Consider the following 24,765-nt stretch of genomic DNA (forward strand, 5'->3'; position numbering starts at 1 on the left):
TTAATTTGATGTTGAAGCAGAAAAATCAACGAATTTTTGGGAATTTTCACTACTTTCTCTCTCTAAGAACCATTTTAGAAAACCTAGTTCATACTTTCTCTCTCCTCCTCACAATTTGAGTTCAAAACCAAAATCTAGAAGAATATATATTGCAAGAAGAAAGCAAATCGAATAAAAAACGCGAAATACAGAGCTGAAAAGAACAGAACATTTAATGTTCTTTTGTTCTAGGGTATTGTTTTTTTGTTCAAGGAAAATGTTCTTTTGTTCCCGGGATTTAATGAAACACGCGCCTTTTATGTGTTTTTCACGTCATTTTGTTTCCGGTGCACCTAGAGCACGGTGCACACGCCTGCACCATCAAATTTGCGCGGAGGGAGTAGTAAATTAATTTAAAATAAATAAAAAATCAAATTATATGCAACAGGCAATCGCCCGGAACAATAACTGTCAATTTTTTTTTATTTTTTTTTTTAATTTTCATTAGTTGAACCAAACGTCCCAGAAATTCCTCACACACACTGCTTCTGGTTCTGTCTATCAAACACCGCGACTTCAAGAGCAATTCTCTGCAAGAATACCCGATTCCAAAAATGGCGGATAGTAGCTTTGCTTCTCAGAAAAGGGAGCCCATCAAATCTTCAGGCAAATAAAACCTCCAATTTGGTTCTATCATCACCATTTTCGTCTTCTTCGTTTTTCATTCTTTTTCTGAATTTTATTTTCAACTAAAGGTGTAGGAATTGCAAGTTTAATTTATCGATTAATTATTTCTTGCTCAAAATCACAAGGGTTTTACTGTTTAAGTAATATCAATAATCAATGCCCAAACTTTTGAATTAGGATACGTCATAGTATAATTTTTGGAGTCATTCATTTGTGAAATTTAGGTTTCAATTTTCCATTCATTTGAATTCAACTATCTGTTGTAATTGCTTAGTTTATTTCCTCCTGCAGTTAGAATGCCGATTCTTTGTTTTTGCTTACATTGGCCCAAAATTTCTTTATCCTTCAATAAACTAGAGTATGACCAACTTATATATGTTAGTCAAACTCGGTACTCATGTCTGAGTGTTGGACATGGGTTTATATTTAAGCATCTGAATCGTTTGTTTTGTGAAAAATTTCCATGATTTTGGCCAAAAATGAAGTGTTGAATTAATTGTACTTAGGTTGGATTGTAATGGAGGTGAAATGAAGAGTTTAAGTAACATAGTTTATAATGCTATTGAGTTATCATGGCTTCATTTTCCCGTTTATTTGACTTCAGTCCAAGTTTGAAGTGGCTTGCTTACTTTCTTTAACATTTTTGTACTATTTTAATGCTGTTAAAATGCTGAATATATATTGTCTTGCTTTCAGTTGGGAATTCAGCTTCACAACGTAGACGGCAGAGTGCAGTGGCTGTGGCTAAAGAAAGGAGAGAAGCACTTGTTAGAACGAAGCGGCTTTGCAGGGTGGGGATTACTGGTGATGATGATGGTGGCGAGCCTGATACTGAAATGATACTTGATGAGGAACAGTCAATTCTTGAAGCTCAAACTTCCTCAGCTGTTGAAGTATTGAAAGCTGCCATTGCCTATCAGTATGTCTGCTTTTTAATGTCTTCTTTTCAGATCAACTGTGCTTATTATGTTTGTTTGCTGGATTTTGTTTGATGCTAGGAGAATGAATCAACAAAGAGTTATGGTGATGTTTGTGGTAAATTTATGTCGTTTGGTTAAATGTAGGATATTACACTTCTGAGGATATTGTATTTCAAAAAATCACATTTCTGGAGAAATGCCAATAATTGTTTGGTTGATTTTGAGGGAGCCTTGGTAGGAAGTTTTCCTCATTCCTGGATAATAGGACCTCCTGCTAATCTGCTATTTTGGCAAATGTTTCCATTGTCTGTCTGGCATTGGTCAATAATTTTTTGTGAACCAAGTCGACTGATAGGTAACATTACCTTCCATTAGAAAAGTCTTCTTATGTTAGATGCGTTTTACAAATTATTGAGTGCCACCTTGTTTCAAAAACTTTACCAGAAAAACTCTATTTCAAGGATAATAGTCCACATTTGATATTTGTAGTCAAAGTTTACCAAGTTTGATAATCATTTGATAATTGTAGTCAAAGTTTACCAAGTTTGATAATCATTTTCATTTTCCATGTTTATATCTTGGTAAAAGAATTTACAAAGATAAACTTTTGAAAGTGCGTCACTTTTACTATTTTAGAAATTTATTTGTGACCACTTAAATGTATAACTTGGATAATCACTGCGGAGAATGACAAGAAAAATGTTGCCTTTATTTAGAAACTCGATCTCTTCCTCTACACACGCGTTGTATAGTTCATTTCAAACATTATGGATTTTGACCATTCAGTATCTTGCTTGTTCCCAAAACTTTTCATACCCCTTATTAGATTTCTTATATGTTCAATAAAATAAAATAGTCCAATTTGGCTGAAGTTAAAAAAAGAAGTCCAGCTTACAATTTCCCCTTTTAAATAAAAATGCAACACAAAATTTTTATGTGCATCAGTGCACGTGATGCGTACTTTTATTTCAAAAGTTATGTAATTGAACCATTACACAATTATATTACTAAAAAAATTCTTGAGTAATTTAGGAGTGGATTTAAAGGACAATCCCAAATTTAACACTTTCTTTGGAGTTCCCTTCTATATTAGTGATTTTCATTGGAATCAAGTTTCCTCGAACATCTGAAAGTCTTCGATAAATTTTTCTTTTTTTATTGGATATTTTTATCTTGATTGAATATGCCTTTGTGAGAATTTTTTTTTAAATTGGCAGTTCTGCATGTGGATTAGTTCAAAATATTAAAATATCCATTTGTGAATAGTTTCTACTCCCTCCGTCCCAGATTAGTTGTTACACTTTCCTTTTTCGTCCGTCCCAGATTAGTTGTTACACTTCTAAATTTGGAATGACCCTACAATTATTATATTGTCTCTCTCTTCCCACTAAATTTTTTTTTGTCCCCACACCCTCTCTCATTCAATTAAAAAAATACCCCACTAACTCCTATCACATCTACTTTTTAAATAAAATAACAATTGATAACCACACTACTACTTATCGCATTAAACTATGTGCCCATGAAAGTGTAAAAACTATTCTGGGACGGAGGGAGTATTTGTTGAATTTTCCTTTCCGATTATTCACATATTTTATGGATTTTCTAATTAAGTTTTTTTTTATTATATTTTCTTTTTAATGTAAACATTAAGAGAATATTAAAATTTGGACACCAAATCCTCAGGAGTTTGGCCTATAGAATCGAGAAGGACAAAATAGATAATAGTTAGAGTGACTTTTCTTTCTTTTAGAAATAAAAAGAATTCCATTAAGTTTCTTGCTGTTTTATTTTTTATTTTTTTATTTCCTCTGGTTTAAGGGAGTAATGTAGATAAAGAAAAATGTGTGACATTCCTTGTAAGCGTTCCGCTACTACTCCGTTTCTTTATGTTCTTTACATCTTCCATTTAAGTCCGTTTCTTTAAGCTCTTTGCACTAACCCTTTATTCCACTTATGGCGCTTTTTTTGTTTACAACTAAACCCTCATTTGGCCCACCACAACCTTCCCACTTACTATATTTTATTATTGGAGCCCACGACAATATATCTACTTGCATTGTTAGGTGGTTAGTGGCCACTCCTTTTCCTACTTGCTGCCTCACCTTCACACTCTCTCTCTCTCGTAGTGCCTTAATTCTCGTGCAAACAATAGTTGTAGAGAACTTAATCAAACGGAGGTAGTACAACTGTACAAGTCTACAACATGTATCTTGTATAGGGATATTTTTATCCCTTCACTTTGGACAATCTTGGACAATATAACGTTCTTGAGTGGTTTCTTTAAAAGAACTAAAATGGCTGTTGCTGTATATATTTCCTTGCTAAATATTTTGTACTCATTTTGCATTTATAATAGGGGAAAGGGTGCACAGATGAAGAGGGTCAGTGCCTTACGTGAGTTAAGACGTTTATTGTCTAGATCAGAGTTACCCCCTGTTGACGTGGCGCTTAAAGCTGGAGCTATACCAGTTCTTGTGCAGTGCCTTTCATTTGGTTCTCCAGATGAGCAGGTTTGAGTGATTTAGCTTGTGATTTGTGTTAATTTTGTTCTTTTCTGTCACATGTTCATTCACACAAGTCGCACACTAAGAAATTCCTGGATAATATGGGTGTATAGTGTATACAATAGCGTGGTCCAACTCTTCTTATTTCTCACTCAAAGTAACCCTCCATCTTAGAAGTCGCCTTTTTTATTTTTAAAATGTACACCCGTCTTACCCTAGAACTCCTTATATCAATGTGTGAACATCTACCAATTTGGCTTTTTTTTTTATCCAATAAACATATTCCAGCTTAGGCATCCCTCCTGTGCCCATTTTTGGGATCGTAAATGATATTATCTTGGTAGATTACTAGATTATGTTAGAGATAGACAAAGCTATAAGTTTAATTACCGAAATTAAACTTCGTACGTTGAATGAATCTTAATGACCTACTATCTTAAGGCAAGATTGTGGTGAAAACATAAAGTTAATGTTCAAAATTTCAAGTATAGGACCATAGTAGTATATCTATACTCATAGGGGTTTAGGTATAGTGTATGTCTGGTAGGTCTTACTGAGCAAAAAACACCTCCCAAATCGATACGATTTTGTTGATCTATTTGCAAATTGCAATACATAGTTAGGAAACTGTAAAGCATCTGAGAAAACAAAGGGATTTTCTTTGAAAGTTAAAATGCTGCAGCATCTGGGGTTTCTTTACATGAGCGAACTGGAGATTCGGAATACAGATAGTTCTGAGATAAACTATTTTTTGTTCAATTAATGTGAAATTGTCCTGTGTTGTTAAACTGTCTGTATATGTTAGTTCGATATTTTACCGGGCAAGGGTATAAATCCTTACTAGACACTTCAAACATCTTGACCAACGGTATTCATGGTTGGTAAAGTGTAAAAAGAAAGGGAAAGAAGAGAAAATTATGCGATAAATGCTCATAAATGGGATTGAATTAAGAATTTCAACAAGAACTAATACACAAATCTACTTAATACATATGCAACTTAAAAGTAAACACTTCATATAAATTAAAAAGTGTTTTATTTAAGGAATGTAATTTTCTTTCTAATAAGAAATCATAAGATTATCAGCTGAAAAAAGGAGTACAGAGAAAGAGTACACTGCCCTCTGATTAGGAATCTAAACTACAGTGTATACTTGTTTCTTTGAATCCTCCACAATTGAACATCTCTCAAAACCCCCAGCCCCCCTCCAAACGCTAGATAAGTTACTTTGTCCTGGACCAACTCATTAGATAAGAAAGCTTGAGAAAAGACGGGAATTTTACAAATACACCATAATTTACCATACTAGCATTGTTCCACAAAACATTATTCTCCTTGTCCTTATCAAACCTCGCAAAAATGAATTTGTAGCCAACCAACTACTGTCAAAGGGTTAACCCATGATTCTTGTCTCAAGGCAAACAATTTCCCCCAAATGTAACGTCCTTTCATAATGCAGAAAGACATGTGGACAAAGCTCACTAGCAACTCGGCACAACAACTGAATATAAGGGGAAAGATCGAGCCTTGTCCTACGCCTTTGAAGCATGTCATTACTCTCATTGGTATTAATCCAACCTAATGCTAGTGTCATAACAAAAGCTCTCACCTCTAAAGGGACCTTAGCCATCCAAATCAAGTTCGTTACCATAAAATCTGGACATTAAAGGGGGTCAGGCCTACCGTGTCCACTAAGGAAGTAAGAGGGCGTTTGTTTTGGGGGTTCAAGAAGGGGAAAAGAAAAAAGAAAAAAAATTCTTTGATTCCATTTTTTCGTTGTTTGTTAGATCATATTAATAATTTCCTTACTCCTATTTTTCCCCACTTTTCTCTTATGTTACTCCGACTCTTCTTTTCATATCAAGTACACATGGTTGATCCTTGACTCTCTTTGGCATGGGTATGAACACTTCAATACCTAATTTTAGGCCAAAATCAATTTTTTTTTTTTTTAAAAATATTAGCTGAGTCGGACACTTAGAGATGTACCAATGTCGGACACGAGTACCCGAGTAACATCGGGTGTTCTTACAACCGTTTCCTCTTTCAGGACTGTGTCCTTGTGTTAGAACTTCGATCTGTCTTGTATGACACTTGGGCCTTTTCTCATACCGGACACTCATACCGCTGTCTAAGTAAACATACCTCATGGTGGTGCTAGTTATTCACTGCAGTACCTCTATCCAGTTTGCAAGGTGTAGGACCTAAGACATGGTTTAAGGGAGTTGTGTTTGAGTAATAAAGGGATCCTTATCCCGTCTATATTTTGTTCTTCTTCTAGCAAGGGTAAGGTTCCATTTCAATGTGACGAATTTTCAATGCAATATTTTACTAAGGATGGACTAAGTAAAGCTTTTCTTAAATCTTTATACCCTTCCAATACTTCTCAATTAATTAACGATATTGAGGTTTTTCATCCATGTTATGTTGCAGTTACTTGAGGCTGCTTGGTGTCTCACAAACATTGCTGCAGGACTGCCAGAAGAGACAAAATCTCTGCTCCCTGGATTGCCATTGCTTATTGCACACCTTGGAGGTTAGTAAACAAAATCTATGCCAACTATATTTCAATTTCTTATTCTTTATTACTTTTGGTCGTGTTTATGAGTTGGGACTCTTTCTCTCGCTCTCTCTCTCCATAATAGCTGAAGTATTGTTTTATCGAATTGGTTGTTCCGAAACACAGGAAGAAAGTGCAAAAATGGCGTTGATCATTTTTATGCTATTTGTGGTTATAGTTGTCCTAGAGCCCATGTACGGTTGAAAACATCTGCAGAATATTTACATTCCCAACAATTTAGTGCACTATACCCGTACAACATTCGTATGAGAATAATAACTTATTTGAGTCTACGGTGCAAGCATGAGTTATGACACTTATAATAAGTACTGAAATTATCCAAGACAACACTTTGGGCGTGCATCTCATCCCCTCATAAAGATGAGGGAGAAATGGGAAGGGGGTTGTTGTCTGGCCAAAAGTCCGAGTATTCTTCAGAAGTCCATCTTTATTTCTCTACGGCTCGTAAGTCTTATTCTAAAGTTTGCCACCATTTTCGCATTCCTTCCTTGATTTTCCTGAAAAATAATTGCTCGGTTTTGTAAAAGGCATATACTTGAGGTTTATGAATTATTGTTGGGGAGCTGTGTTCAAGTTACCTAGGTATCTAAGTGCGCCTAATGCTTCTAGCAACACTGTGAGGAAGATATATTTTGCTGGCTATGTGTCGCAGAAGGATGCATTCCTTTTTACTTTTGATTTTTGAAAGCAAATCTTTCTTCTCGTTTATGCTTGACTTGTCTCCATGGGCAGCTTTATAACATACTTGAGACTGTTGAGAGTTTTTTGCTGCCTCTCTTCTATATTTTTCTTCCAGTGACCTCTTTTCCTGTTCTTTCTGAAGGGCTTAAGGGGGAATCTATTGTAATTGCTGTTGGTCTTGTAAACAAAGTCTTTCGTCGACATACACATTGAGGACATTTTGAGAGATATAAATGGTAGTGAAGCTTAGACCTTTCTTTACCTTCACTTTACCCAGAATGCTAAGTGCTTGTACGCTTGTTAGCTGTCATGTCTAATTTTGAGTTATTTCTAGTTTATCTTTTGAAAAACCAAAATGAAGTTATTGGAAACAATTAAAATGTAGTTTCTAGCTTTCTATTGTCTGTTTCAAATTAATATTACTAGCATAAGTAAGACTATTTTAAAGTTTATTATACAATTTATATCTTGCAACTTTTACAATCTCAAAACCAAAAATCAAAGGCCAAAATTCACATGATTCATTGATTCCTAGCAGGTTCTAAGGAAATTTTTTTTCTTCTTTAACAGTCTTTTAATTTTTAAGGGAATCCTACACAAACTCAGCCCCTTGTTGTGCTGAGCCAATATAGGGCTCGAGTCCTTCACTGCTCCAGCTACATGATATTGACAGCAATTACAAAATAGTATCACCTACTCATGGTTTCTTCTCTTTTTCACTGTAGAGAAGAGTTCTTTGCCAGTAGCTGAGCAGTGTGCATGGGCATTAGGGAATGTTGCGGGTGAAGGAGAGGATCTCAGAAATGTTTTGCTCTCACAAGGAGCATTGTTACCTCTCGCAAGAATGATTCTTCCAGACAAGGGATCGACTGTGAGGACTGCAGCTTGGGCTCTGTCAAATCTTATTAAGGTATTGTATTGTCTTTTTTGTTTTTGTTTTTTTGAGGTAGTCATATACTCATATGAAAATATCATTGCCTCTGAATTTGTTTGTGATTGTACCCTGCTTTTCAATTCTTTTACCGGCATCGATAAGGGACTTATGTTACATTCTTTGTTACGGTACTGGCTGAATTGCTTGTTTTAAGTCTTGTGTGTTTAAATAGAATACCTGTGTGACAGGGTCAGAATGAGTACCATATTTAATTCTGATTATCGCCTGTTCTTGGAAGGTCTAAGTTTTTTAAAAGTATATCAGGGTCACTGACAGGGTCGGAATGGATACCATATTTTAACTTTGTGATAAATTGATCTATAAATGGATGACAGGATGAGTAGTGTTTTCAGAGACTGCTGAGAGCGTTGGAATATATTGCTTGCTTGACCGAACTGGTTACTCCCCAATTTTGGTCAAGATAATCTTTTTTTACTTCTAATAAGCAGCTGTGAGTTCTGAGTGGTTCTTTTGATTGGTGGTCCATTTTAAGGGATGTTTTATTGCAATATATTTTTATTTTTTATTATGGGTTACATGGAACCGCAACAAATGTCATACGCAGTAAAATGTCATTTACTTCTTTTTTATTTTCTATTTTTTATGGGGTAGTAGGCCTTTGGCTTTTTACTCCTTACACTGGCGTTAAAGGAGTTGAATGTGAGGGTTATGGAACTTTGGCAAATGTTAACTTCCTATTTTCTAAATATATCCGTGAGAGAGAGAGAGAGAGAGAGAGAGGTATTGTATCTCCGGAGTTCATGGAAATCCAGGTAATAGTACTGCTCTTATTTAACTAGATAAGACTTACAATGCATTGATTTCCTATCATCTAGTACTTGGACAAGATTCCACTGCGTGACAGATCAATGATCTCCAACTTCTTTGCTGCTTTGTATTTATAACGAAATACTCTGTATATGTATAATGTACATGTTAGAGCTCCCAGCAGCCAAGTTGCACTCTCATGTATTGCTTGAATGTTCTTGTAAAAGATGCAAGTGGAACATAAACTAATTAGTCCTGACTATGTAACTAATTTGGCCTTCTTTAGGATGAGTAGCCCTGATGCTGTTTCAGTTGCCTAAACAAAGGAAAATTATGAATTACCCCAGTCCAAATAATGTGCCTCTCTGACTCTTCGGATCCATTAGCCCAACATTACTGTATCCAGATTCTTTTCATTCTCTAACTACCTAGTGCCTATTTAAGATACTTTATGTTTCTTTCCTTTGTACTATTATCAGCTTCCTCGAATAAATCTCTTTAAAAAAACAAACAAAACAAAAACACTTCTTTAATTAATTAACACTTGGGAAAAACTTTTGGTTGATTCCAAAAGGAAGTCACAAGGCAAGCATGAATCTGTAATAAACTTACTAACTCACTCTAAATTGACAAGCACACGAGAGGAAGGTTGATTGCTTTGATTACTGGAAATAGAACTCACAAAGGAACTCAGATACAAGTTTACAACTTTAGGCTGCCAGTCTCCAAAAGTAGTGACTTTAGGTCACTAGTCTAAAATGTCTAAGACACAAAACACAATGAGGATTCCTTCTTACCCTTCCCCTCTTTTAATTCAAAGCACTACCAAAACACTGACATTGTTTTCCTTGTATGCTTCTTTCTTCTTAATGAGTTTTAGCCTCATTTCTACGCTCTCTTTGTCTTCTTTTGGCGTAGGTAATTGTTACCGGCTGCTTTTGCCAAGTCATCACATTACTCCCCAAAAGAATCACCTTGTCCTCGTGGAAGGTGGGAAACCACTCTTGCAACAACTTTGCATCCTCCCATGTGGCCTCAAAGGCTGGCAGCCGTGCCATTTGATTAACATTTCCAGCCATGTCTCATTACCCTCATTCTTGTAACAAACTTCCAGCAATTTCGCCGATAACACCACTAGGCACTAGCTCAAACTCCTGGTCTAGGATGGTGGCCGAAGTGTGTTGGCTACCCACGACTCTCTTGAGTTGTGAAACATGAAACACGGGTGTAATTTGCAAGTGTGGAGAAGCTTTAGCTTGTAAGCCACTAACCCAACTTTTTGCAGCACCTCGAAAGGCCCCTAGCTTCTCAAAGGGTGTCATGGCCAAGGTACTCTTACGATACGGCTGTAATTTGAGATAGATTACATGTCCCACTTCAAAGCATTCTTCCCGTCACTTCAAATCAACCCCACATAACCCGTTTTTGACCCGACCGATTGAAAATCGCCCGACCGATTGAAAATTGCTGTGTTTATAGTAATAAATGAGATTATGAAGAACTAATGAACTATGGTGCCTTAGGCATTTTTTTAATATCTTTGCGTAGACCACAAAAAGCACATGACCCCTAGCGTCGTGCTCTTTAGCGCCTTAGACGTGCTTTTTTAAACAATGCAGGCCCAAGAATACCACCATGCCTATTTTTTGTCTAGCTGACATCATTGTAAATGGAGAAGAATAGCGGGCTCTTGAACAAACGCTAAGGAGAAATCATCTCTTACCAATAGTTTCATGAATGCCTACATGATATGCATGCCATGACGAATGCCTACATGATATGCATGCCTTGAAGAGTGCGTACATGATATGCACTTAGAATAAACTAGGAGGAGTATTCTGGGACATCCTAATGTGGAAAACGGGAAATTACATATTGGATAGCAGGAGCACTTTTTAAAAATATTTTGAAGTGTGTTTTAACGTTACTACCTCACCCTCACCCGTCAACTTCATGATCATCATCCTAAACTTTCTTAAATCTCTTTTCAGGTTCCACATAATACTCCATTTGGCTTTATTTTGAATACAACAGTTCGGTAAATCTTCCCTCAGACCTTTACCTACTTGGATTTGGGAGAATCATTACTTTCAACAATCCAATTCTCACCTCGTCATTTTGTTGACTTCCTTGAAATCTAGAAATCGATTGATAACCTTAATACCTTATACTCCCTCCGTCCCAATTTCATCGTCGCACAACTTTTCACCGAGTTTTATGCAAAGTTGTTATATGCTTATCTACTATAGTTTAATAGAAAAAGTAGGTGGGTGAGATATAGTGGAATAATTTTTTTAATAGAATATGAGAGGATGTGGCATGGTGTAAAAACTCGCCCGAGTTAACTCCTATCACCCGAGTTAACAAGGTTTTGGAGGCTGGCGATACGAGATATCCCGATTTGTAAAGGTGTTTTTAAAAACGGCGAGATCTCGGCCTATTCAACCAATCCGAACAAATTTTGTGCGCATTAAACGTTATAAACCTCACATCTACTCGGTTTTCAACCGAATTCCCCATGTTTTCGACAAAAATAAAGGGAAAAAGGAAAGAAATGGAGAAACTCCATTGAAATAGAGTAGAGAACTCCATTTTCAAATCTAAAACAAGAGAGGAGAGAGAAGGTAGACAAAGGAATTCATTTTAATTATGTCACGTGTACGGTTTAGGGGAGGGGGACTAGGGTAGGTAGTGAATGGGGCTGATATGGGGCTTCTTTTTCAAATTTCAAATTCCTACGCGACAACCGCGACACGGTTCGCGACTAACGCATCATTTCCGTTACCGAGACTCCGCGACCGATCCCGTGACCGTGACCGATAACGCGTTTTTTATCTATGATGTGGGGTCGTAAGTTTGGGTAGTGCAAAGAGAGAGGTAATAAAATATTAGTGGGTCCATGTCATAAAAGGAAATATGACAATTAAATTGGGACGGACGTAAGTAGAAAGTGTGACAATTACCTATTAGGATATACTTCCTCGGTTCATAATGAATTGCAACATGGGGGGTGGGAGCTTGTGTGATGGGGAGAGGTATTAAAAGAGGGACCCATGTGATGACAGAGAGAGGCAGCCCATTAGCCAAATAAAGGGATGTTGCACTTGGTTTGCACTTCCTAAAAAGGAAATTGTTGCAATTATTTCGGAATGGAGCAAGTATATTAAAGTAAAATGGGATTGGGGTATGAGATAAGGATTGGAAATGAATCATATCACTACAGGAAACAAGTTTAAGATGACTTTGTCTAGCCTCTTTATCGTGAACTCTAAGCCGTCTATGTATTAGTCCAAGTATCTTTGGAATGGAGCAAGTATATTAAAGTAAAATGGGATTGTGGTATGAGATAAGGATTGGAAATGAATCATAAAATCAGTATAGGAAACAAGTTTAAGATGACTTTGTCTAGCCTCTTTATCGTGAACTCTAAGCCGTCTATTTATTAGTCCAAGTATCTGCCTATGATGACTTAGGTTATGTTCACTTCACCTTATTTCAGTAACTTATTACTCATTGTTACAAGAATCAGATCACATCAGAATTTTTTTTATTTTTTTTGAATGTAAAATCAATACATTAATGAAAAGTAATACGACATCTACAATAGAAATCGAAATTAACAAATACATAACAAATTGAATCAAAAAGAGGTATTCCTTCATCCAAACTACCATCGTTGAGAAGATCTTGCACTGTGTGATATCTCTCGCACATATCGCTGGAACATACAACTTTTTCGGAGAGACTCGATTTGTTGTAGCCGCAAGGACGATTTCCATCCGATTCATCTAAGGCAATTTGAAAATTTGATAACTGATTCGATCTCGTATAATTCTTTATCAATGAACTGAATTCACGACGATACTCCACCAAAACTATACTAAACCCAAAATACTTGACTAATCCCACCACAGGGAAACTTACTACACTCAAACGATGTAGTTTTATTGAATCTGAAGACAAAAACATGAACAATTAAACCAGAAGGGTCGGAAATAGCGAAATTTCCGAAGAAATTTGGCTATTTCCGGCCTAAAAACCTTTGAGATTTGTAAACCCTAGAGAGAAAAAAGGGGGAGGACGGCTTCACATTAGAAAAATTTAGACTAGATCCTCTCTTTTTCATCTCCTTATTGCCAAATATCTTTATTTTTGTTTTAATAAAAATTACAAAAATTAGATATATGGAAATTATACGTTAATACGAATTAACAGGATCAATGTTCTTACGGCCCGTTTGATAGCTGGTAATAAATGATGGGAATGGAAATGAAAATAAAGCTAAGTCTAGTTTGGCAAGAGAAATAACATCACAATGTTAAAGGTAATGAAACCTTATCTCAAACTTGGTGTTTTCCTTCATAAATTTGCATTCCCACCTAATACACTCCCCAAAAGGTAATGGATGGTAATGAAAATTTATGACAAAAAAGTAAATATTTTTGAGTGAACTAGTATTACCATGGGAATGGATAATGATCTTTCTTACAAATTTACATACAAATTCATTCCCATTGACACCATTTGTGATCGACTACCAAAAGGGCCGTAAATGTGTTTTCTTATATAAAACAAATTAGGTCAAAGTTAAGTAAAATCAGGAGATCATACAGACAAGGCTAGAAAAATTTAGATCAGACCTTAGAAAATTTGGATCTTAACATCTTATTTGAGGTGAATAGAACATAGCCTTACAAATTCATGACAAACAGGAAGTAGAAGATAGTTTATTTTAGACTTTCATGTCTTCATTTCCAGATTACAATTCCAGCTTTCATGTCTTGTGAAAATGTAAGATTATTATTGAAACAAACTTTATACAGATCAGCGAAACACCTAAGCGCAATGAGCAGCCTTTTGTTGCTTTTCTGTACTCAATTTCCTGTTATTCCCCTGAAAAATCAGTAGCATATCTGCTTCATTAGATACTACGGAAGTCCACTGCTGGGACAGAGTTGTTTTTGTTTTGTTAGTTTTTCACCAGAATTTCTTTCATAGGATCATTGGAATTGATCTGCTATGGAACTTACATTATACACACATGTAGGTCCTTGTAACTCAAGTGAGATTGTCATTTGGTGCTTCTGTTTAGTATTCAATTACTGAACTATACACCTGAGAGTACCTTCGAATTAGTACTCCCAAAACACAACGAAAACAAAACGAATCGCTCGCGACCAAATAACGCTGGGTAGCATATGAAACGACATAAATAACATAGAAATTAAAGTAACATACGAAATAAAAAAAATAGCATACCAAATGAAAAAAATAACATAACATAACTGTCAAAATTATAACTTATAAATAGACTAAAAATGAAGAAAAATTAAAAAAGCGCTTCACTTTCGACACTTTCTCTCCTCTCCACTTTCTCACTCCACAACTGTCACAAACCGCCGTTTTTGGGCGATTTGTGAGCTTTCTCTCTCCTCACCATTTACATTTACATTTCTTCAATCTCCATCAAAAGGTGAAGCAATTTGAAGATTTTCTGGAGTAACAATGGAAGCAAAGTGGTATATACTTTTAGGTCCATAATGTAAATATATATATATATATATATATATATATATATATATATATATATATATATATATATATATATATATATATTTGGTGCAAATGAGCCACAAGGGCAATATAATGTAAACTTATGATGCCATATTAATACATTTCTTCGCTAGTATCATTGTGTTATTTGTTTTTTTTTAACATGTTATTAATTTTGATAAGCATGGTACTTCTTATCATTAGCATATTTCTTTTAAAAATGTTATATTATGTTGTTTTATCCTATATCTAAGAAACACGTTAATAGATTTATGGTCATTAACAATTTAATATGTTAAATCAATTAAAAAATACCTTTTTTATATAATGAAATTGTTTAACAAGTTATTATTTCCATTCAAATAATGTTAGTTTTTATTATATTCATATTTTTTATTAGTACACGTGTTATTTTTTTTTACTCATGCAATGTTATTTTATTTAAACTCCTATGTTACTTTATTAAAAAAATAAAATAAACAAAAGAACATATAACAAAGAAAATAGAAAAAAAAAAGTATGTAACCACAATTAAAATTATTATTCTCAAAATCACATTTTATTCCATTAATTCAGGTTTGCTATAAAGTTTGTGAAATATATTTATATAAGTTTCTTAAAATTTAGAGATAAGCACTTTTAAACCTATGTTATTTTCCTATAGACTTATGTTATTTTTCTTTAAATATATGTTATTTTCTCTTCCATGTTATTTTTACAAAACTAATGTTATTTTTTTTTTCACAAAAAGCGCAAAGGACATTATTTTGACGCACGGGAGTACCGGGAAGAAGGTACTCTCGGATGTATGTAAAAATTTGCGTTTAGTATTAATCTCAAGTTATTTACAGTTTGTTGAAATGTAGGGTCCAAATCCCAGAGCTGCAACTGAACTCATCAAGATAGATGCTGTACTTGATGCAATTATTCGGCACTTGAGAAAATCGTAAGGGATCTTTTCATTCTATTCTTCTGCAGATACTTTACTGATATCATATCTTATCCCTGGGATTGGTATAGTTTATAAATCATTTAGATATCTCTTAAAAATAGCATATGACTTATAGTACTCTGGTTATTTGGCATTTTTGGAATTTTTGGGGCTCCTTTCCCTTGCAAGTTGATATAATGATATAATTTTAGCCAAGTTTTCTAGCTGACAGAGTTCCGTTGGGTTATTATCTGCCTGGCTGGTGCTGTGACATAGCAATCTCCTTTCATGATGTTACTGATGTAGATTAAGAAACATGTTGCTGGAAGCTAATGGAGCTCCTTTACAATCTTATGTCTTACTGAAAACAACCTTTTAGATAAGAGATAGCATTGGCATCTCGAGGAAGGAGTGCTCCTAGGTGTGTGTATAAGAGTTATGTATGTGCCTATGTGGTCATGTTCTGCAACCACTATTGACTGACATGCAGATTTAGGCTTTTAGGTTATTTCTTTTTGAGCTTCTGCAGGCTAGTCACGAAAGTAGGGCATTGGTTACCAATGGGCTAGTTTTCAGGGCTTGCACATGATCATGATGAAAAAGAAAATTTGTGGGGTACTCTGGAGGTGGCAATTAGGTCAGCTATACTATGTTTGGGCCACATGTAGCTCAACCTTAACAAAAAAAAAAATGTTCTATATCTACTACTATGTAAATAGGCGACAATACAAGTTGTTTGGTATAAAGATTCCTAAAATTGTTAACTCTTTCTGTCCCCTCAAAATTGCACACTTGCCTTGAGTGGATGTCTCAAAAAAATTCACATTTCTATTTCAATTCAACTTTCTCTCCTTCCATGAGTTACATCTTGTCCTCTCACTTTTTCACTCTTCAGCCCTACACTTCCTCTTACTTTTTGCTCTGAGTCCCACTTTCCTAGTCCCGATAATAGTCTCGATATTGCTCCGAAGAGCTTATTTAAGACCAAATTACTAGTGTATGCTTATTTATTTGACGGAGGGTGTATAGGCTAGTAGAGTGTTTGACATCTGGCAATGGTGATCCTCCTACTTGCTTCTGCTGTGGACTTATAATTATGTTTTCCTATTAAAAATACTTCTCGGGGATTTACCCTCTTTCTACATATCATTACTCTTGTTAAGAAAACATGTGACTGTAAATATGAAGCTAAAGATCTAGATTGTATCACTAATAGCTAAATTATTTGTTTTATTCAGAGATGAGGAATTGGCAACTGAAGTCACTTGGGTGGTTGTGTATCTTACTGCTCTTTCGAACGTTGCATCAAGTATGTTGATTAAGGGAAATCTTGTTCATGTTCTTGTGGAAAGATTGGAAGCATCTAACAATTTGCAGTTGCTTATACCGGTATGCACATAATGAACTCAGTTGTGAATTAGAAATAGTTATAATTATTTTGCATATCCCATCTGTTAGTTTGTGCGTAACTGATTTTAATGGTAGGCGTGATTTCTAAAATTGAATAAATAAAGAACTGCCAAAGTCGCATCGAGTTTATGGAGTACTAACAGTGTCCCCTCCTGACTGCTAGATCATACATTGGTTCTTGCAGCTTGAACTAATCAATGGTTCTAAATTGGTTGCTTCTAGAGTAAAGTTTATTGGATTTTGGTATACAGACAGATTGGACATGTTAAATACACACATCAACACTTAAGAATTTTAGATGCTTGTGTGGAAATACGAAATTGTAATATTTCTTTGAACATTTGTGTATGTTTTTTTAATATAATCGATGATAAATATGCCTGATTGAGGAGTTTATTTTGGTACTCGCAGAGGGTAGAATGGCATACCATATTTCTACTCATAGAATCTTAGTTTTAAAAAGCGCGCTTAAAGCCCTGGAAGCTGGGAAGCTCACAGAAGGATACAGGAAGCGCGCGCTTCCTAGCGCTTTTGCGCTTCCTGTAGTCTGCGCGTCTGGGCACAACACCCTTCTTTTTAATTAAAAAATAAAGCCACGTGACTCTAATCTTCTGTTTTAAAGTATCACGTGATTTTTTTTTTAAAGCGAATATTTGGGGGGGTTTTTGAAAACCCTAGTGCAATTTTCTCCCGTAGCCGGATTTCTCCAGTCGGATTCTGAATTTTTCTTTCATCTTTTCGATTTCTCTTTTTTTTTCATCCTTTCTTTCCATATTTCTCCATCTTACTTTTGAAATTTTATTATTTCTTTCCGGGTGCGCTTCGCCTACAAAAAGCGCGCGCTTTCGCTTTGCGCGTAAGCTCCCGGGCCCTTTTGCGCTTCGGTGCTTCGCGCCTTTTAAAACGAAGCATAGAATGGGAGGGAATACAAGTATCAACTCGTGAGTGCGAAATTCAGTAACAGCTTGATGCCTGCATGTTGTTCTCCTTCAGGGATTTGTTTATTTTCTTTTGTAAAATTCCCCTTATTTTAATTTATAATTTTATATTGACACTACAATTCACCATTGGTTTTAAACTTGTGGAATTACTATGTCTAATGTCAATGACTGTAGTAGTGTGTTAAAGATATGTGAGGATCCAGAATGTTGACCAAATTTAAAATACTGCTATTCCAAGTGGACTACATCTTTGTGGAATTAGGAAATAGGAAGTGCTATTTTCACAATGTTTGTCTTCATATTTACCTAGGAACTTCGTTGGATGACTAAGAAGCTAAACATGGTCTGTTGTGGACTAGGTAGTAGGGACTAGGGAGTCTATTAACGTCTAAACTCACTATAATTGTAAAATCCTGAAGGAAGTGGAGCTGCAGAATGCACATTTCAAGAATGTATAACTCCGTGTAGAAGGCGCACCAAAGGCGGCAGGGGGTCTTACTGCGCCTAGGGTGTGCCTCATTGAAGTGAGGCGTTCGAAAAATCTGACAGAAGTTCGCGTCTAGCGCTTTAAGTGTGCCTCGCCTAGAACTAAAAAAACGCTTACCCCCTATCGCCTAGGGCTTAGGCGCGCTTTAGGCACACGTTTTTGTATACCAATATAAATGAAGATTCTACTCCTTTTCTATGAGGAACTAGGGGCGTTGATTTCTTTGACTTTCTTATTGTGTAGGGTGTCTACTGTGCATCTTGTTAGTGATCCTCTTTGTGCATACTGATTTGAATGGTTTTTTAGGTGTTGAGAAGTTTGGGTAATCTTGTTGCTGGTGATGCGAATTTAGCTTCTACAGTTCTTGTCGCTGGAAGTGAAGTTACAGGTTGGAATCATTTTCATTACCATGGAAAAGCCCCCCACCCCCGGTTTGTCAACTGTATTTTGGATTAAAATATCATGTTTGGTATTATTCACAGATAAAGTAATAGCCGCTCTTTCTAAATGCCTCGGGAGTGAGCACCGTGTGCTTAAAAAGGTTTGCATTCTAATGCAAATGCTACTTCCTCTATGTAGTTTTTTTTAGCTTGTTTTCCCTTTCTGCGATGACTCTGATTGTTTACTTGCTTTAGAAACAATCAATAGTGTTCCTTCTGTTTGATGAATTCCTATGTAAATGTTGCTTTTGGCATCAGTCATCAAGGAAATGGGGTCTGATGATTCTCTTCATTTGATGGTCTTCACATACTTGGTCTCGTGAGGATCTCTTTCAAGAGATTGAAAAGTTTTGTGGTGGTTGTTCTCCTAATTGGCTAGCCAGTGGTTAGGTTGGGGGATTGAAGACTGGAGGGGGGGGGGGGGGGGGGGGGGGAGAGGGTTGTTAGCCTTGCTAAGTCGATGAAAAAAATAGAAGCTTATTCCTCTAAAAGAGGAAACTTCAAAACAGGGGAGGAAGAAACATCTGTAACCAAAAAATATCCCACAATGAACAATTAGGCAATCCTAGGATTATTGTTCAAAATCACATAGAACAGTTTTCCTTTCACAATTTAATCCCCCTCTAATCGTACCTTGATATGGTAATTTCCCCCCTCCCACCCCCCGACATGTGATTTGATGAAAACTCCTCTTGCCGCTCCAACAGCTCACACTTCCTCTTACAATTTTCAATTCACAATTTTTATCCCCCCTCTGACATGAAGAGTTTGAAACTCTCCTCCGACATTCTCTAATCTCTATCACATAGAACACGGCTCACGCTCCAAATAGACGCAACAAAGTCCTTTCGAGATCGTCATGTGCGATTAGCTTTGACGCCACAAGGTCATTGCGTCGGGCTACATAGGTAGCAGCCCCACTGCTTATTACTGCGTCCCTGAAAGATTGCTCTATTAAAATTTGGGTGTAGAATGTGCACATGGTTTGGTTAAGTGGTCCCTTGAGGAGAGAGATAGAGAAAAACCAAGTGGGAAAAGTTACTAAATGAGGTATGGGGCAAACAAATAGGGACGTCCAGAAAAGGAATTTGGGGCAGTTTTTGGAGGACTGCTAGTTAGTGATGAGATATTTATTAAAAGATGCTTCATTATATGACATTTAGGAGTAATTGAAAAAAACAAGAAGTCATACTCCTATTACAATGTAGTTTTCCCAGTTTTTTCTTTTTTTAAAAGCTGGAAAATACCTCGTACGATTTAATGAAAAGAAGCAATTAATGCATTGAGAGATAATGCTATAGTCGTCATTTTCAATTGTATCTAAATGGAAATTGTGAAATAGAGGGGGTATTTATGTTCCCAAAGCCATTGCTTGAGGGTGAAAATAGTTCTTGCATTATGCTGATTAGGATCTCTAATATTCATGTTATGTCAAACCATGCAATGAAATTAGGAAAGGGAAGTATATAATATTTAGACCGACATTTGCTTCCTAACATATAGTAAGAAAAACTGATTAGATTCATGTAAATAGCTCTAACAAGGTTTTACACTCTTGTAGGAGGCTGCATGGATGCTTTCTAATATTGCAGCAGGTTCCACTGACCACAAGAAATTAGTGTATTCAAGTGAGGCCATACCATTGCTATTACATCTTCTTTCAACTTCACCATTTGATGTAAGGAAAGAAGTAGCCTATGTCCTTGGTAATATATGTGTGGCCCCAGCAGAAGGTTCTGGTAAGTCAAGTCTGATCGTGGAGCACCTGGTTTCATTAGTTAGAAGAGGATGTCTTCCCGGTTTCATTGAACTTGTCCGATCTGCCGATATGGAGGCTGCGAGAATGGGTTTGCAATTTATTGAGCTGGTGAGTTCATCTCAATGTTAGCTATTATAAACTTTTGTGACACATGTTCCTTATTAGTTTAGTTTTATTTTCTGTCTCTTGTCTGTTATGCCCTATGATTGCTTCTTCATATTGGAACATGTAGCCTGATATTTCATTAAATTCAATTGAGGAGTAACCAATGGCATCAAGTAACAAAAACACCTTTCTTAGGGTGCATCTCATTCTAGGTTATCAGCTAAATATAAACGTTGTTTGTTTGGGTTTTCCCTTTACCATTCTGAACTATTGTGGTTCCAATGCTTTGATATCTGGTCTTTCTATGGATTTTCCTCCTTGTTTCCTTGTGTCCAATTAGGGAACTCCCTGGTGGGCGCTTCTAGCTGGTCGATTCACCGCCTTGATTTGCTATATAAGTTTATAATATATCTGAATGTTTCCTTGATTTGTTTGTTTATAGGTATTGAGAGGAATGCCGAATGGCGAGGGACCGAAGCTTGTTGAAAGCGAGGATGGCATTGAAGCCATGGAACGATTTCAGTTTCATGAAAATGAGGACCTCAGAAATATGGCAAATGGCTTGGTTGATAAATATTTTGGTGCGGATTATGGGCTTGAAGAATAGCCTTGGAGGATCCGAGAGCGAAGACACGATATATTCAGAATGAAATCTTGCTTTTTAGGATGTTTCATTTTGGCGGGGCAGGTTAAGTTGGAGACCTGCCCTTCATCCGCCCCAACTAGGAGGGGATGGATGTAGGTTTGGCGAGGGATGAGGATGGCGATAGAAACACAAAGTCATACCGCTATGGCCTATGGGTGATGGTGGGTATGGATTTTAAGGTGCATCAGTCTCGCACCTATGCCACCCGTTTGAGAAAAATATTGTTTTAAATATACTTTAAATAGTTTATCTCATTTTCGTATTTTATTTGATTTTATAATAAATGATATAAATTTCAACTATACTAAAACAAAGGTCCCTAGACCAACAAATCCGCTCTTTTGACATACCCTAATTAAATGAATGAACTTATTAATTTATACTCCCTGCGCATTTTATTAAGTGATATAGTTTGACTGACACATGGTTTTAGGAGAGGAGAGGAAAGTGGGTTGATTTTATTAAAATAAGATTAAAGCGGGGTTGAGGTTTATTATTCATTATAAAAATTTGGTAGTGGTTGAATTATTTATTATGGGAAAATAGACAACCTAAAAAAGTTGACTCATTGCCAATTACAACCTTAAACTTTCAAATTTGTAAATTACAACCTTAAATTTACATGTCCACTTTAAATTACTACTCATGGTCATTTTTCGGCGAAATCAAACAGAATATGATGTCATTAATCTTATTAAAATACAATCACATAATTTCCTAAAAAAATCATTAATTTGTTTTTATTTATTTATTTTGAAATTATTTAATTTCTATTGAGGGTTTTTTGGATTTTTTTTTTTTGGATTATTATATGGTTAAATTATTTTTTACCACCTAAAAATAAAATAAAATTATCTTTTACCACCTCTTAACTACAAAATGGATGAAAACGTTATGTGAAACAATGGAAAGTTAGGGGAAATGGTAGCTTATATGCATGAAATTCGTGGGAGAAGAGAAGGAAACAAAAAATATAGTCCGTGAAATGGATCCGCATAACGTTTCCTTGCATTTTTTCGGTTAAGAGGTGGTAAAAAACAATTTTTATTTTATTTTTAGGTGGTACAAAAAATAACTTTTATTTTTTTTAGGTGGTAAAAAATAATTTATCAATTTTTTTAGGTGGTAAAAAATAATTTAACCTTATTATAATAATGACATCATATTCTGAAGGTTTTTGTCGGAAAATGACCCGGGGTTGTTATTTAAACTGAGGTATAAATTTTAAGGTTGTAATGCACAAATTTGAAAGTTTGAGGTTGTAATTGGCAAAGAGACAACTTTGTTGGGCTGTATTTGGCAAATTTTCCTTTATTATGGGAAAAAGATGATGTGAGTAAGTGTGGGAGCATAGCAGAGAGAGAATGATAAATATAATTGGCAGTGGGATTATGATATGCCAAGAAAGAAATAATAAGGTAATTACAAGTAATTTTAAATTCAAGTAATTTTATTTATTCTATTTCATAAATTCATGAAAATAACAATGGTAATTTCATTTGTTAATAATGGTAATTTCATTTGTTAGTATTACTAAATGCTTGAAGTTTCATGAGATTGTACGTTGAATCAATTTTTGTTGAAGAGAATGAATATCTGAAAGGTGGAGTAACCTATGCTTATTTGTTATATTAATTATGATCTGCTATAGTTATGTAGTATTAAGACTTTGTAGTAGTTGTATGTTGTTCTATTGAATATAACAATTAAAATATTATACTTACTGACATTCAATATATGTATATTTTTATGTGTTTGTAGTATAATGTAAATGTTGTTTATTATATTGGAATATATGACAGCAATGAATTATTCCCTAAACGGTCTTCGTATTAATATTACAGTGATTGCGATTACTTAGTCGAATAGATATCTTCACCAGGCGAACTGGCAAAAGCGGAAAGAACGGATAGTGTAGAAGATGAAAGTGTGAACAGAGTTGGGCGTTAGGATACAAGAAAATGAAAAGAGCAATTGCAAAAGACCGACCCTACATTCATGTCTGACACGCTTTTGATTGTTTCTATATACAAAAAGCGTTTTCATTTTCTTTTCCGAAGTCCCTTTTGTTTTTTAAATTTAATTTATATCCAAATTAATAGCTTTTGGAATACGTTTAATGACTTAACTTTATCGGATGGAAATTAATTTGAATTGTCTTAACAAAATACATTTTATTGTATTTATAATGCATTTGTAAATAAAAACATAAACCTTATTCATTGTATGTCTATTTATAACATAAAATTTTAATAACATAAGACCTTAGTTCAGAGGATGCCTTCTAATGTGAACATGACTGATGAATTGTGAACATGACTGATGAATTTATTTGGAGTTGTGTCCAATTCCTTTTTAGTTGATCTGTAACATGACTAATGAATTTATTGTACGTTTTATTCCTGCTTGACTATGTAGCGTTAACTAAACTTATGATCAATATTGTTTATCAGGGTATAGAGCTTTTGTCGTCCTATAGCATTAAAAATCCTAATTCGACTTTTTTGATCAACTTTGTGACTCGTGATTAGGTTACCTACGAAACCTATTTAAGTCGATCTATATCTCGAATCAGTTATATTTCATCTTATTCCTACTTGACCATGTAGCGGTAACTAAACAGTTGATCAATATTGTTTATCGGGGTATAGAGCATTTGGCGTCGTATAGAATTACCAATCGTAATACGAGTTTTCCGATCAACTTTGTGTCTCGTGATTAGGTTACCAACGAAACCTATTTAATAAACTTACCGTATCTCGAATAATTTATTTTTCATCTTATTCCTGCTTGACCATGTAGCGGTAACTAAAAATTTGATCAATATTGTTTATCGAAGTATAGAGCCTTTAGCGTCGTATAGCATTACAAATCATAATTTGAGTTTTCCGATCAACTTTGTGTCTCGTGAATAGGTTACCAACAAAACCTATTTAATAAACTTACCGTATCTCAAATAAGTTATCGTTCATCTTAATCCTCCTTGACCATGTAGCGGTAACTAAACATATTATTGATATTGTTTATCAAGGTATAGAGCCTTTGGTGTCGTATAGCATTACAAATCATAATTCGAGTTTCCAGATCAACTTTGTGTCTCGTGATTAAGAGAGGTGTGCAAGGAGTGGAATAAGATTTACGGTAAGGATGATTTTGGGAAATCATTGAGGGTAATATTTGATGAAGAATAGGGTTTAGGGTAATAGGTAACATTTTGTTAATCTAAAACTTATTAATTATGCGACCTAATGTTATGTAGTTTGAACGTGGACTATTTAGTATTCCCTCCGTCCCGGATTACTTGCACCATTTCTAAAAATGGTAAAATTTTATTAATATTATATCAACTACTCCATTCACATGTCACTTTGTGGTCCCATGCACCGTCCCCCCTAAACCCTTACCCCCTTTAAAAAGTTGACAAATATCCCCATGG

At 35.3% G+C, this 24,765-nt stretch overlaps 1 protein-coding gene across 2 annotated transcripts; it reads left to right on the plus strand.

Moving 5' to 3' along the window:
* The first annotated feature begins 474 nt into the window (after positions 1-474).
* Positions 475-21,709, plus strand: LOC110803909 (importin subunit alpha-9). 2 transcript variants are annotated; one of them, XM_022009445.2, is made up of 11 exons: positions 475-645; positions 1,363-1,585; positions 3,946-4,099; positions 6,527-6,629; positions 8,081-8,265; positions 15,477-15,556; positions 16,780-16,930; positions 18,686-18,767; positions 18,862-18,920; positions 20,381-20,686; positions 21,126-21,709. In XM_022009445.2, exons 1-11 carry the CDS (start codon positions 594-596, stop codon positions 21,288-21,290), a joined length of 1,560 nt encoding a protein of 519 aa, XP_021865137.1. In that variant the 5' UTR covers positions 475-593; the 3' UTR covers positions 21,291-21,709. The 2 variants fall into 2 exon arrangements, with proteins under 2 accessions (XP_021865137.1, XP_021865138.1); XM_022009446.2 differs by lacking the exons at positions 18,686-18,767; positions 18,862-18,920.
* Positions 21,710-24,765: the final 3,056 nt, after the last annotated feature.

The sequence above is a fragment of the Spinacia oleracea genome, chromosome 2, assembly GCF_020520425.1.
Source record: "Spinacia oleracea cultivar Varoflay chromosome 2, BTI_SOV_V1, whole genome shotgun sequence".
Lineage (NCBI taxonomy): Eukaryota > Viridiplantae > Streptophyta > Magnoliopsida > Caryophyllales > Amaranthaceae > Spinacia > Spinacia oleracea.

What these genes read in the sequence shown, in the direction of transcription:
- LOC110803909 (XM_022009445.2), top strand. Translation starts at nt 594, where the DNA reads ATGGCGGATAGTAGCTTTGCTTCTCAGAAAAGGGAGCCCATCAAATCT. An exon ending in GGAGCCCATCAAATCTTCAG is followed by an intron (nt 646 to 1,362) that starts GCAAATAAAACC and finishes TCTTGCTTTCAG; the next exon opens with TTGGGAATTCAGCTTCACAA. An exon ending in TTGGTTCTCCAGATGAGCAG is followed by an intron (nt 4,100 to 6,526) that starts GTTTGAGTGATT and finishes GTTATGTTGCAG; the next exon opens with TTACTTGAGGCTGCTTGGTG.